At 31.9% G+C, this 14982-nt stretch overlaps 1 protein-coding gene across 4 annotated transcripts in view; it reads left to right on the top strand.

Moving 5' to 3' along the window:
* STRN3 (striatin 3) overlaps positions 1–14982 on the top strand; it is a 104392-nt gene that overhangs the window by 65461 nt on the left and 23949 nt on the right. For 2 of the 4 annotated variants that reach the window (XM_027065532.2, XM_053224341.1), the window contains one exon: positions 4516–4626. The exons of 1 other annotated variant lie outside the window; for it this stretch is intronic. In XM_027065532.2, coding sequence (XP_026921333.1) covers positions 4516–4626 — 111 coding nt within the window. Of the gene's footprint in view, positions 1–4515; positions 4631–13982; positions 14120–14982 lie in introns of all 4 variants that reach the window. One more of the 4 variants, XM_027065535.2, reaches the window with a different exon arrangement.

Below are 14982 nucleotides of genomic sequence, written 5' to 3'. Positions count from 1 at the left end.
AATGATATGTAATGCTAATAATAATTCAGCCATAACTGAAAGAAAAGTTTTCTATTTATACAGGGTTGAAAACCTCATTAGAAAGTAGAATAAAAGTGTAAAAATTATATTAAGATAATAACCTGAGGTCCAATATGTTGTTCATTTAATCAGCTTTTAATACAAGCATGTTATCTGGCAGGTAGAACACACATTGTGTTTACAGAGCTTTATCAGAAAAGGTTACTGTGTACATTAACGCATATTTCAGTCAAACACCAAAGTTGCTTAGCTATTTGCAGGAGGAATTAGCACTAAATACTTAAAAACTACTTTGGTGATGGGAAACACGTTATTAAAAATGTTGTATTTATATATTGAACCAATATTGCTAATAGAAGAAATAAAATTTCATAGGTAATTGTTAACTATCCAGATAACAATTTGAAGCGCTTAAAAATCTGGATTTTGTTGCCAGCTTTCTTACTGTTTATAATTCTCAAGCATTGTTTCAGACCTTCACTTACCTCTTCTTCTAAGTGGAAAGAGAAGAGGCACATTAGTTGAAAATAAGAAAAAAACTTCAGAATTACTTTATAGTCTTTGATTATACATTTCTGTACTTACTTGAAATTGGCTATATTCTAGTTTACTTTTCTTAAGAATTAGCCTTGCTCAGGAGACATGGTAAAAGTATTAAAGTTTTTGTTAAGCTTCTTTGTGCAACCCATTCAAGTGTTGGAGATACCTATTTTTTTTTTTTTCTAGTAGTTTCTAAAGTACTGGGGTTTTTTCGCAGGTTATTTTATAATTATATAAATACATTTAAATTATATATATATAATTATTTTATAACATGTATATTTCAGGTTTAGAACCCACAGACACATGAAGAAGAAATTAAAAATTACCTATAATGCCACTATGTAGAGAGAATCATGGTTAACATTTATATATGTATATTTATCTTTATTTAACAAAGGATTTTGCTGAGTGCTGATTTATAACCCACACTTTTCACTTAATAAATTGTTCTTCTGCAACAGCAGTTTTAATAGCTTCATAATATTTTGTCAGTATCTTCCATTATTTAATTGGGGTTTTACTGAGGAATATTTAGATTATTTTCATTAAAGATAACAATCAGTTTTCAAAGATCTGTGTAGCTAAATCTTGGCACATCATCATTCCTGCTTTCTTCACCTAAAATTGCTGGAAGTTTATTAGTCAAAAACATACAAAAATTTGGGGAATTTAATTTGTATAAAATGGCATTATTTCTTTAATAATGAAGTACCATATTGTTTACAGTTGATGGTCCTTCTTTCCAAAGACTTCTGCAGTTTGAGGAGCAGGCCTAAATAGTGAATGATAACTATAAAATGTTATTTACTTTTACTATTAATATTTGAGTTACCTGAATCTCTGTGTAAATGGAAGTAACTGAAAGTTTCTTCCTTCCAGATGAGACTGAAACATCTTTAAAGCATTTTAAGTTCTTTAGAAGGAAAAGAACAAAATGGTTTAAGCAATTTCTTTCCTTAACAAATGAAAACTGTCAAAGGATCTTTGCAGTGTTTCTGAATTTATCTTTTCTACTCAACAGGTTTTATATTCAGTTTTTCTAAAACAAAGAGGATGGATATACAGACATAACGTTTATTTAACTCATTTGCTTAAATTTGAATTTACTTAAATGGGAAGGTGGTGGTTTTGAGATTTAAATTATTGGGTAAAGGCAATTTTTTAGTATTTTTTTGGTTTGTTTTTAATAAGTAATGTATCCTAATGAAACATAACCCAGTACATACCCACAGTGGATAATATGTTATTTTGTATGTCAGAAATCTGCTCAGATATATCAAATTTTGAAACCTTTTATCATGTAAAACTGCTGCTTTTAAGAGAGCTTTTAAATCCGGTTTTTTTCTCTTACCTACATTTGTAGTCTGAGTTTAATTTTGGTAGTTTTTAGTTTTTCTGCTAATCCAAAATGTTAGTGGGCTTTCTAAATTTGCTGTTTCTCTCATGGAGACTCGGCATTTTGAGCATGTTTGGTTTTTTTTTCCTCCAACTTGAAACTGATTTGTGGAAATGTATAGACTAAAAAAAAATAATTAGTATCTGAATGTTTATATTTAAATATAATAGATAATTAAAGTATTGAATGTATGCATAAAGTTGGTTATATTTTTATGTTACATTAAGTAGATTTATATAATTCCTCTGCTTTGATAGTTAGCATTACCATAGAAGAATTTTATGTTTTTGTGGTTTTGAGTTGTTATGGGTCATTTTTGTGTGTGTGCATACTTGTGTTTCCTTTTAAACAAAAAAGTTCCCGTAACTGATTCAACCTCATTTCTTGGTATTTTTCCCCCCTAGATTTTTAAAAAACAGAATTAATATGTAGAAGATTATGCTGCCTCTTCCTTTTTGCTCTTAACTATTTCTTAAAAGCAATATCAAATCAGCTGTTACTTACCAGGCAAGTTTCAGGATGTTTTCTGAGCACATATGCATTCACCAACCTGTTCGTTGCACTGCCTTAAGTTAACCTTTGTTTTCTAGACTTTAGGTTATCTTGCAAGTAATACTTGTTTTTTTCCTTAGGCTTACCCGTTTATTTTCTTTTGCTTTTTTACTCCATTACCCTTTGCTACTTTAATTACAGTTACTCACAGCTTTATTTTTTCTACAGAGGTCTTTGAAAAACTGGCTATCTTACTAAAATTTTAGATCCTGTGGAATTACTTACCACTTAAGATTTTTTTTGTTTGCTTCTGTAGGTTTAAAATGTGTCCATTTGGCTTACTTTAAGTGGTCATTTTTAAAAGTAATTAATTGCTTCATTAAGATGAGTGCAAATGATTAATTCTTCACATCACTTTTTTTTTTTTTGAGTCTTCAGTAAGTGCACAGAAGGATTTCTCATACAACACAGTTTTCTGTAAACTTCATGATTAGAGTACACGAAAAGTGAATTTTCTGTTTAAATCATTATTACTACATTATTACAAACAGTATTAAAATTTGCAGATTTGACAAATAATCTTACGTGTAAATTTCAGTCTCGAGCAACCTACTTTTAAGTAATTCAAGTTGGCAAATTAACTTAAAGTTTTGGATTAATCTTTTTATATACTGACTACCTAAGATTATAGGTATATCCATAAGGGAGAAAGTGATAATAATTATAGTAGGAAAGGCCCAAGGTACAGTAAGTAATTGAATTTGTATGTGTCATTCAAATAGAGTTTCTTTTACTTACTAGATATAGCAATCTATAAAAGGGGAGGAAAAAGGCTATTTAATGTCCACTGAATATGGATTAAGTCAGTGAGGCCCAGGCAGTTTATAAGACTTGTGAGCTAAAATAATGAGTTACCAAAAATGTAACAAGTGTTTTTTCCCTAAAATCTTACTATTTTGTCAGTCTTGATTGACTTAGCCTATATGTTTTGGTATAATTTTTATTTAGTGACATGCTTATATAAATTCCTGGTTGTTACTCTTTTACAGAGAGTTAAACTTCCTAATAACGTGGCTGTTTTAGAACTAAATACATGAAGGAAAAGCCCATAATACTTAAAAGGAATTCTAATAGACTTACGTTTATTCTGCTTCTTTTTAATGCTGTTTTTCTTCTAGATTACCATAGAGTAAAATTTTTGCAGGCACAAGTATCTACTTAAAATAAATACAGATTTGTGATTCAGCTAAAATAGCTGAAGTTTCATCTTTAGCAGATGTACAGCTATGTATGTTTTCACTTTTCCATGCTTGTCACTGCTTTTATCTTACCCTAAAAAAAATCAGCCCTAAAAAAATTCTTCAGTGGAATTTGAGTTTTGTTTTTTTGTTTTTTTTTGCTAATCTTAGTTGTAGACCAATGGAAGAAGGTAATGAGATGTGGAACTATTTGGGTGGGGTGGGGGCCAAGGTGGGCTTCTCTGAATGCTTTGTATGTATTATTTGAGACATTGTATTTTGGAACTATATGTATGTATTATATTGGACTAGAATGCCTCTCCATTAGTATAGTTATCCCGTGCATGCAGAATCAGTGTGACAGAAGGTGCATGAGTATTTTCATCAATAAAATGGCACTGACCTTTCCAGCTTGCACTCTTATGAATAGTTCGCATGTAATTCATTCATTTGCTTTTATGATGCTGGCTGAATAATTTTTATTAACATTTTTATAAAGATGCAGTGATCTATTTTGTATAATGTTAGTTTTCTAATATAAGTCTGTTGAATATCAGTCATTGAAAGAATAATAACCTTCAAATTTGTGATTCATAGAAATGAAGCACCATTTAACTGTTAGTATTAACTGTATAGAAACTTGTGAGATGGGCTTTTAGAGTTTGAGCTGTGAATACCAAAACTGAAACTGCACCTTTAAAGTATTTTGGGTATATGCTGTTAGTACATTTTTATTATGATTATGTAAAGCTATAACAGTTAACTGCCAACAGCTTGCATTGCCAACTGCTGATTTTTTTTCTTTTAATAATATGCTGCATGTAGATAAAGATGACCTCTCCCCACCTACTGAGGTTTGGGATGTAGACCAGGGGCTAATAAGTAAACTGAAGGAACAGTACAAGAAGGAACGAAAGGGGAAGAAAGGGGTGAAGAGTAAGTGCAGATTCTATTATAATTTTTATATACCGATCTTTGAGAAAAAAAATTCTTCAACTCTGTGTTTTTTTTTTGTTTTTGTGTACTGGGCAACTAACTTTAAATTTTGTTGTATAATTAAAATTTATTTGAATATAATTTAGGATGTGTTATTAAATGCAAAATCATTTAAAATATGTTATTGAGGATGAAGGAAAGATTTCAAGGAAGGGTTTTTTGTTTTTGTTTTTTTAAACTTTAAAAAGTTTACCAAATTGTAAGGAGTATTGGCCTTGGAATTAAAAGTAATAAAAATTTGTTCAGAAGGGAGAAAGTATAAATTTCCTTATTTTTTTAAGTAGGATGTTACAGCTGTAATCAGCTCGTATCTAGGTTACATCTTTTAGTTTGGGAATCCTTAAATTTAGTAAATTCAAAAGACCTTTCCATTGTTACTGCTTTCTGGCCTTAATCCAACAGCAAACCAGGACGCAGCAGAAAAATCTCTCTTGGGTAATATTTTCTTGACTTCTGTAGCAGAAGGCCACAAGAAAGGTTTGTTTGGTCAGTGAGTGAGGAACATTTGGTACCTCATAGTATTTTTCACTGTATTGTGTCCAACCACTGTACTATAAACGTATAAATTTAGCTACAGCACCTCTCAAAGAAATCGTTCATTTCCATTTTGTGAATCAAACTTTAAGAACAGCCACATGAACGACATCTTCAGACCTTTGAGTATTAAATGAAGACACTTGAAACTTATTTTGGGGAAACTTTTTTGACTATGTCAAGGACAAAGTGAATAGCAAAGACTAAAACCATATAGGCATTCTGTCATATTCCTTTCTGTGGAACAGATAGATTAGTTTATAAAATAGCGAGTGTAGTGGAAATGATGGGTGTAAGTTTTTTTCAGTTAAAACTCTTTTAAATGGTTTAATTTATTGTGGAAGCTAATAAATGTGTTTTGGGGACTTTATCTGTTACACAATTTTCTTTTATAACATTATGCTAATTTGTTATGCATGTGAATGAAAACTGTTCTATAAGAAGTTTCAGATTATTCAGTGAACTTTTTGTATTTAAATAATTTAGTGCTGGGCAGGGGCTGTGTTCAGCTCTAACATCACTTGCCTATATAATTTATGCATGTGTAGTATGAAATACTTTTCGCATGACGACTATTGTAATACAGACACCATGACATTAGAATTTTGGGATTTAGGTCTTTTTTTTAATGAAATGAAGTAGTTTAATATTAGATTACTTATTTAATGTATGTTATTCATGAACTGACTCATCTGCTGAAGGTTTCTTTCCAAAATGTTAGATAATGTTGCTTTAATTTAAAATAAATACATTTTTTTTCCCTGCTGTCATTAGATCTATACCTTTTTCAGGTTTAGAAAGAAGATAGAAGTTAATTTAAGGTCTCTTTTAGTTGTAGGCTTTAACTGTTTCTAAAAAATGGTTTTATGTTTTTAAAATATATTTACTTATTTAAGAAGTATTAGAAACAAATGAACTGAAACTAAAATTCAGAACCCCCATAAAATTTTAATTTAATTAACTTTTAAAACTAGGATATATTATGAACAGTTTTGTTATTTGTCTATGTAGTTGACACTTCATAGAAGATATCATTTCATGTCAGTAAATGTTCCTGCTGTATAACATGTTTTCATTTGTTTTTTAACCAAAAAAAAGTACCCTGTTGTCAAATATAAGATTGGAGAACTATGTGAAGTAGACAAAAGGGGGTTGCTGTGATTAAATCAGGAGCTGGGGCCCACAGAGCCATCATGCCTGAGGCTCTCATGTCTCAATACTATTTCATTATCTAGATATGTGCTGTATTATTTAGCCAGGTCCTTTTAATTTTGATTTTATGTTGTTTTTTTCAAAAAAGGAACTAACTTTGTTTATATAACCATAAAAATAACACATGATTGTTATTCAGACAGTATAAGAAGTATAATATATAGAAATAAAAAGAAAAAAATGAAAAACACCCGCAAACTTATTACCTAGAGATTAATATTTAGCAATCTATCTTTCCATGTTTTTCTAAGTATCTTTTTTTTTCATTTTTCAACAAGAATATCATTAAATTGTTTTTAAGTCATTTTTTCTTAATGCTTCACAGTCCTCTGAACGAAATACAATTTTAGTGGTTCCATAGTATTGTATTTTGTAGATTTAACCTGGCATCCATTAGTTAGACCTTCAGATTATTTCTCATTTTTAATGTTTTTGTAAATGTCAAGTTACCTATATAAAGAGAAAGATAAAAAGGTGAGGCTTCCAGCAAAATGTCTTAGTAATGAATTAGGAGATAATGTGTTTGTTTTTGCACTTTTCTGTGAATTTAAATTAAATCTTTTTGTTCTTGAATGTAGAGTTCAATGTGAGCATATTGGCTCTGAATCCCTGATATGAAGATAAAACTTAATGGGGGAAAAAAACTCCTTTTTATTTATTTTTTTAATGTTTATTGATTTTTGAAAGAGAGAGACAGTGTGAGCTGGAGAGGGGCAGAGAGGGAGGGAGACACAGAATCTGAAACAGACTCCAGGCTCTGAGTTGTCAGCACAGAGACCAGTGCGGGGCTCGAACTCACGAACTGTGAGATCATGACCTGAGCCAAAGTCAGACACTTAACCAACTAGGCTCCCCTACTTTTTAAATTGATGTATCATAACTTCTAATGTCTTAATCTAGGTAGATCATCATATGAATACAAAGATTAATTTTATGTGAAAAGGATAATTCATGAATTTTCTTATTCTTTTTAGCTATCTTTGTTGGATTTTATTCTGCTATTTTATCAGATATAGCTTTGTAAAAGATAGAATAATTCATAAACTGAAGTCTTTAGATTTCTTTATTTCCTTTATCCCAAAATGTGAGTGAATTAGACCCACTGGACCATAGCACTACGTTTCTACAGATTTTTAGAGGGAAGAAAATTATTTGCTAATTTTAGCACATACATTCAGCAGATGTAATCCAACCTAAATGCATTTTTTTTAATGAAAAGGAAAAAAAAGGTGAGCATATCAACTTTTTAACTTTGTAAAAAGATTCAACCATGATTTGACTCTTAATTGGAAAGAATTCTAAAATCCAAAGCTAAGAAATGAATGCATGTCTTCTAACTTGTCTGCTCCACTCTACCCTTTTTTTTCCACCTGAGGCAAAAGAAAATGACTTAAAAGTGACAGTTTTGCCTTAGATTGTAGATACAATTCAGTATTAATTTCATGTCATGCTAAGTGAGATATACTTAGGAGATACACTTTATCTGTTAATACTTTTTTTTAATAAAAAAATTTTTTTTAATGTTTATTTTTGAGAGAGAGAGAGAGCGAGCATGAATGGGGAGGGGCAGAGAGGGAGACAAAGAATCTGAAACAGGCTCCAGGCTCTAGGCTCTGAGCTGTCAGTACAGAGCCTGATGGGGGGGCTCGAACTCACGGACAGTGTGATCATGACCTGAGCTGAAGTTGGATGTTCAACCGACTGAGCCACCCAGGCGCTCCTATCTGTTAATACTTCTAAAAGCAAAGATCATGAAACTAAAGAGACTTGATGTAGTTATTTTGCTCTCTGACTTTCTAAGTGTTAAGCTTCCTTTTCTTTTTAACTTTTTTTTTGACGTAATTTAATACTTAAGGAAAAGTGCTATTGCAAGAAAAGTGCAAAGAATTCCATGTAATTTTCACCCAGGTTCCCCACATGTCAATATTTTACCACATTGCTTTATTCTTTCCTCTCTATAAATACATGCATTTATTATTATGAACAGTTCAGAAAACAGGTTGTAACCGTGCTGTTCCTTAAATGCTTTAACATATGTTACCTGACCACAGAAACATTACCTAAGTGACCACAGTCAGTGATGAAAATCAGGAAATTAAGTGATGTAGTACTGTTATCTACCCTACAACTCAGTTTTCCTTTATTCTTTAATAATTTCTTAAGTTCTATAATTGGCAAAGGGAGTCAAGGGGAAGGATCTAAATTAATTGTGTTAATATTTTGGTCTGGTATGATTTTTCTAGAAAAATTTTTGATGGTCTCCATTTTACTGTATTTCATACCTCAGTAAGAATGTGTAAGTAACAAAAATCAGAGTGTAGCATCTAGATTAAGTGTGAAGCATCTGAGGGGCGCCTGGGTGGCTCAGTCGGTTAAGCATCTGACTTTAGCTCAGGTCATGATCTCACAGTTAGTGGGTTCAAGCTCTGCGTCAGGCTCTGTGCTAACAGCTCATAGCCTGAAGTCTGCTTTGGATTCTGTATCTCTCTCTCTCTCTCTCTCTGCCCTTCCCCTGTTTGTGTCTCTCTCTTAAAAATGAATAAACACTAAAAAATAAAAATTAAAAAAAGTGTGAAGCATTTGAAACCTTTATTTACAATATGAGGGAGGAGTTAAAAATCTTTTAAGATTTCCTTTGATTTTTGTCTTTTTCAACGTGGAAAGTTTAAATTGTGGATTATGGTGTATTCTCTTTTGGTAGATGCTTTTATTCTATGCCCTTTTGTTACTCCTGTGCTATTTAAGACCTTTTAAAATTGAAGTTTATTAAAATTAGATTATTTCGTATCTTTTCTTCAAGTGATTTATAGGCTTTTCCCATTTCAAAGATTCACATTCTGAGAATATATATGTTTACAGTTCTGGTTCTTAGTGAATGAACTTAGTTTTCCTAATGAGTGTCATTTGTTCCAACTTTCCGGTCTTTTCAGTGTATAGAATATGATTTTCATTCCCCTTCTTTCCTAGTGTTAATTGAATTTCTGTACATCTTTTGATTTGATTGTCAGTACATTGGAAAAGGGAAGTCTTTATTTTTTTCAGTATTTTTAAAATATAAATTATAAGTGAGTGTCCCTGGATTGTTTTCTCATTTTAATTTTTTTTACATTTCCTATGAGTGTTTGTCATTTGTTCTTCCAGATCCAAGATGACAAACCATCACCAGAAAATGTAATCATTTTGTCAAGTCTGAATTTTGTCCAAATATCTGTATTTTGAACATTTTATCATTTAAGGAGAAATTATTCATTTGCAGCAATAACATTTTGTAAGCGTTTCCAAACAACTTGGCACACACTATGAAATATCTTTGATATTTAAGCTGCTTCTGTCTAGGAGTATAGTATAAATTTGAAGAGCTCATAAAACAGTTCAGTATTGTCTTTTGCATCAAATCAGAGACAAAAAGCAGTTGTTTCATAGCAAAAGGGTGTGGTTGGTTTTATATTTCCTGCTTTAATTTCACATCTTTAAAACCAACCATTCACTTCATCAACTCAGATTTCTTTATTTGATTTTTGTCGTCCCCCCCCCCGCCCCGACCCTGAGAAAATACCTTAACTAATTCATTTTGACAAGGGTCAGAAAGTATCAGATTGATACTCTTTAGAGCAGTACTCTTTTTAAAACTACAGAATCCCTTTGTGGCTAAACTAGTTGATTTTCCTTATAATTGTGATGTACACATTTTTAAGATGATATTTTATCATGTGAAAACTTTATTCTAGTTAGAATAATAGAAAGTAAAACAGATCTAGTAAACATGATATAAATCCTTATTTAAAAATTTTAATATTTATTTATTAAAGACAGCACGCAAGAGCCAGTGGGGGAGGGGTAGAGAAAGAGGGAGACACAGAATCTGAAGCAGGCTCCAGGCCCTGAGCTGTCAGGACAGAGCCCAGCCTGGGGCATGAACTCACAAACCTTGAGATCATGACCTGAGTCGAAGTCAGATGCTTAACTGACTGAGCCACCCAGGTGCCCCAGCTAAATCCTTATTTTAAAATAAACTTACCTTTTCCAGATTGCCTACTAATGGTTGCTTTCACTTCAGAATATAAGTTTTGATAAACACAGGGTGCTTTTGAGAAAAGGAAAATGTTAGATTCAGTTAAAAAAAAAAAAAGTACTGTTTTATTTAGAATAATACAATCTATAGAAAGGTAGATTTCACACGTCCTGAATATGTGTGATTGAGAATATGTATAGGTTTAAAAACACTAACACAGCAGTCTGATGAGTCCATAGTTTGGCTTACATGTGGCATAATTAGTATGTGTTTCATTGTCCTGTAATCTGTTTAGAGGATTGTGATTTGTATAGATTTGATGGCCATGGTTTAGGAGGTAGGTGGGTTGTTTTATAATTCATAGTAAAAAAATATGTTTTCCATGTTGTAAAGTTATTTTTCCTTCTGTGGAGTCCAATAGTAATTAAGAATCAGATTTTATTTAATAAATGCTTAATGAGTTTTCAGTTAGGCCCTTGAATGTTTTTATAATGTGTATAGTATTGTTATACTAATACCTTTACAGTGTTCTCAATACTGCTAATTAGACTCAGATTTTTTACTTGAAATTGTATTTTGTTGCATTTATTATAGTTAGGATCTCGGATAGATTTAGAAAGAGAATGAAGACACATTAAATTTGTATTTGAGGTGTATTCTACAAACTAGGGACTAAATAAGACTTATATCTGGTTATGAAATCTGCTTTGATCTTGTAGCAATTTTTGAGAAACTAGAATTAAAGCAGTGTTCTTACATCTTCTCCTGAACTTGGCACTATGCCACAAAAAGACTAATGTTTGTAGTAAAAAAAAAAAAAAAGTTATTACGTAATTTGGGTTCTTCAGTTTAAATAATAACTTTCATGTTATCTCCTATTTTCCTTTCCTTCCACATTTTTCAGTCTGTGTATTCAGGAAGATTATGACTTCACATCTGTAATAAAATCCTTTCTCATCTTTATTGTTTTTGACATTATCTTTCATGAAATTATCTGTAAGGTAATATCTAATAAAGTCAAATGTTATGGTACATACAAGTATAATAAGAATGAGCAGGGAAAGGTCAGCAAAGGTTTCATAGAGGAGATGGAACTGGTTTGAAAGAATGGGTAGAATTGTGAAGGTTGAAGTGCATGTTAGAGGATAGAACTTTGTGTGTGTGTGTGTGTGTGTGTAGGAAGTGTTTACACTTTCCTGAAGAATAGCTGAGGACAAAATATGGAAGAAATAAACTTTAGTGAATATTGATACATAGGGAAACTGCTTTGACTTGAAAATCAGGGAGATTGTTGTCATGGAGCATTAAAAGACAAATAAGATTGGATAGGAAAAATAGGAACAGATCATGAAGCACATGCAAGATGAAGGACAAGATTTTAGTTAGCTTTGATCCAAAGAATGTTGAAGTGCCACTTGTGGTTTCTGAGTAAGGGGTGATAATTGTGATAATTTTAGAAAATTCATTTGGCTATGGTATGCAAATTTGATTAAAGATAAATGGAGCTGGGAGGTAGGAAAACTAATTAGGAAATCTATGGCAGTAATTGATAAGAGTGAAAGCTTTTATTAGAATAAAGTCAACAGAAAGAGGAGATTAATCTGAAGAAGAATAAAGGAGAATTCTTTTTAAAAACAGCCACCCCCCCCCATTTTAAAAGTTGAAGAATTGTTAAAATGTAGTGTAGAAGTTTAGAACAGAAACCAGACCAATGGTGGCGACACTCATAAATGGGAAAGTTACAAAGGAGAGAGCTATTTTGTGAGTAAGGATAACTAACTTTTTTTTTTTAATTATTAAACCTTTTTTTTTTTATTAAATCTTTGTTTGTTGTGTTTTTTACTTTACAGAGTATGTGGGGAGGGGCAGAGGGAAAATGAGAGAATCCCAAGCAGTCTCCATGCATGCCCTGGGCATGGAGCCCTGGGGCTTGATCCCACAATCCTGGGATCAGGACCCTAGCCGAAATCAAGAGTCAGACACTCAACTGACTGAGCCACCCAGGTGCCCCTGGATAACATTTTTTTTTTTTCATGTTGAATTTAATTGATGGTTAGACATCCAGTTGGCAGTTTTTCATTTATTAGAGAATTTGCACTCACTTCAGTGTCACAGAGAAAATCCTCATCTAAATCTCCATGGTAATTACTTTAGAAAATTGAGACTATTTGACATATTGCATACCTCCATCCAGGAGTAGAGATACTTTCTAAGAAGTTAGGGATTACTGTTAAGCCAATAAATGTGTAAGATTTCACCAATTTACATTAAGTGTTAATACCTCACTGCATAGCATTCTGTTAGGGAGGGATACACAGATGAATAATTCCTGTAGAGTTACTGATACTCTTTTTAAAAATTTTTTTAAAATGTTTATTCATTTTTGAGAGAGAGTGTGACAGAGATAAGAGAGAAAATGAACAGGGCAGGGGCAGAGAGAGGGGGAGACACAGAATCTTAAGCAAGCTCCAGGCTCCGAGCTGTCAGCACAGAGCCCGACTTGGGGCTCGAACTTAGCAACTATGAGATCATGACCTGAGCCAAAGTCAGAGCCTTAACTGACTGAGCCACCCAGGTGCCCTTAGAGTTACTAATATTTTAAAACCCATAGTGAAATTTAATAATTATACAGCTGTCCAGTCCATTAATGTAAATACAGGGTCATGATGTGTGACCTTGGGTTTGCCTGTTTTAATTGTTTTACTTGATATTAACTTATAATATTTTCTTTTTTTTTTCCAAATTATTTTTTTTTTGACATTCTTGAAGCTATTTTCTTTCAAAATTATGAGAAACAGTTCTGTCATTTCTGAAGTTCAGAATTAAAAAGATCCCACAGTACTGCAGATGCTTTTGAGTTTTATATATTTTGGCCTGAATTTTCCAGGCTACAGCTGAAATTCTCCCCTTAAATTTACAGCCTATGACAGTGTTGACTTTTCATACTGAGAATCTCAGCTCATGGGTAAATTAGGCTTTGCAAATTTGGGAAAATGAAGCAAATTTTTGAGAAAAATTGTGGTTAATTTGTTAATGACACATTTGTGTAAATATGGTAGGAAAATATTCACATAAACACCAGGGAAAGTTAATTGTAGCACTCTTATAAAAATCATGTGTACTTATTTCTTGGTTAACTTTTTAAGATAGTTAAATTGGAAAACAGTCATGTTTTATTCTGTGATTTGTTAAACTTTAATCTTAAATACCAAAATTTCCTTTTGTTTTAAGAGTACCTTCTGTGTCTTTGAGCTTACAGAACTTTGGGTGAGTGACCGAATACTCAGTTTTATACTTAGATATAAAACATAGTGAATATCTGTTTCTCTACAGAAATTGTGAATGTATTAAGTATTTAAATCTTTTTAATATTTCTGGAGGGATGGCTTGGAAAATTGAAGACATTTAATTATTTGAGATTTTTATAACTAGAACTTCTTTCAGAAAGCCTGTTTTGTTAGTAAATTAGTTTTAAAGGCTGCTAGCAAGTCAGGCAGTAGCCAATAAATGAACCTATACTGCTGACATTAATTTATAGGGTCAGCAGAACAAAACTCTATCACAAGATAGCTGATCTGGGAGATAAGCTGCCCCTTATCCCTTCAGGAATGATTAGTCAGTCTAGTTCAGCCTCTATTAGAATGACTGATCATGAAGTTGTAAGAGCAAAGGAAGGTACAAAATTTAGCTACCAGGTTTATTTAAATTACAAAAGACATTAATTCCAAAATCATACCTCCTTAATATTGTGAAATTTGCTGCTGTTTTAAAATGCTGAAGATCAGCTTATATAATCTTCAGAGAAGGTGTTGGGCAAGCTCTTTGTATAATTGTCTTAGGGATTTTGGAATTTTTGGCTTCTATGTCTGCAGATTTTATTTTTGTTTTTAATGTTAGATGGAGTTGTTTCTGCCGGTCAATTCAGAGTACTTTCCTGGAATCCAACTTTAGCTTACAGATCTAATAGCACGAACACAGTAGTTTAAAAAAGGAGTTTAAATAGTACATATTGGAAAAAAACTAGTCATTTTGTCATTTTGCTTGAATTTAGCTACTGATAATGTAACTACTGCTTTTTTAGAGGAGACAACTAAATGCCAAACATTTACTGGGAACTTTATATATATAATTTCTAAAAATATATGGAACAAATGGCCAATTTAATTATTCTAGAAAAAGGTAACAGCATTATTGTTTAACCTGGTACCAAAGATATACTTACCTAGTAATGAATTTTCTAAAATGTGCCTAAGCTAGAAATGTGTAGGAAATGAAAGTACTGCTTAAGGCATTTTTACCAAAATTGATTACAGCAGAAAATCTATAGATGTATTTGAATCACTTAGAAATCTAGGTCTAGATAGTTATAATTCTAAGTAATGAGACTGAATTCTTGCCAAAGGTTTATTGTGATATAGGATAATTCAGTATCTGATAATTTGGCCTATAGACTGCATTTCATTGTTGTTTCTGCTTTTGCTGTATAAGGGAGTTTGATGCCCCAGTTAAATGTTTTTGAATACCTCGTTTTTTTTTTT

Source organism: Acinonyx jubatus, chromosome B3 (assembly GCF_027475565.1).
Source record: "Acinonyx jubatus isolate Ajub_Pintada_27869175 chromosome B3, VMU_Ajub_asm_v1.0, whole genome shotgun sequence".
Lineage (NCBI taxonomy): Eukaryota > Metazoa > Chordata > Mammalia > Carnivora > Felidae > Acinonyx > Acinonyx jubatus.
The sequence above is the reverse complement of the archived record's forward strand: the minus strand, read 5'-3'. Positions and strand labels throughout refer to the sequence as shown.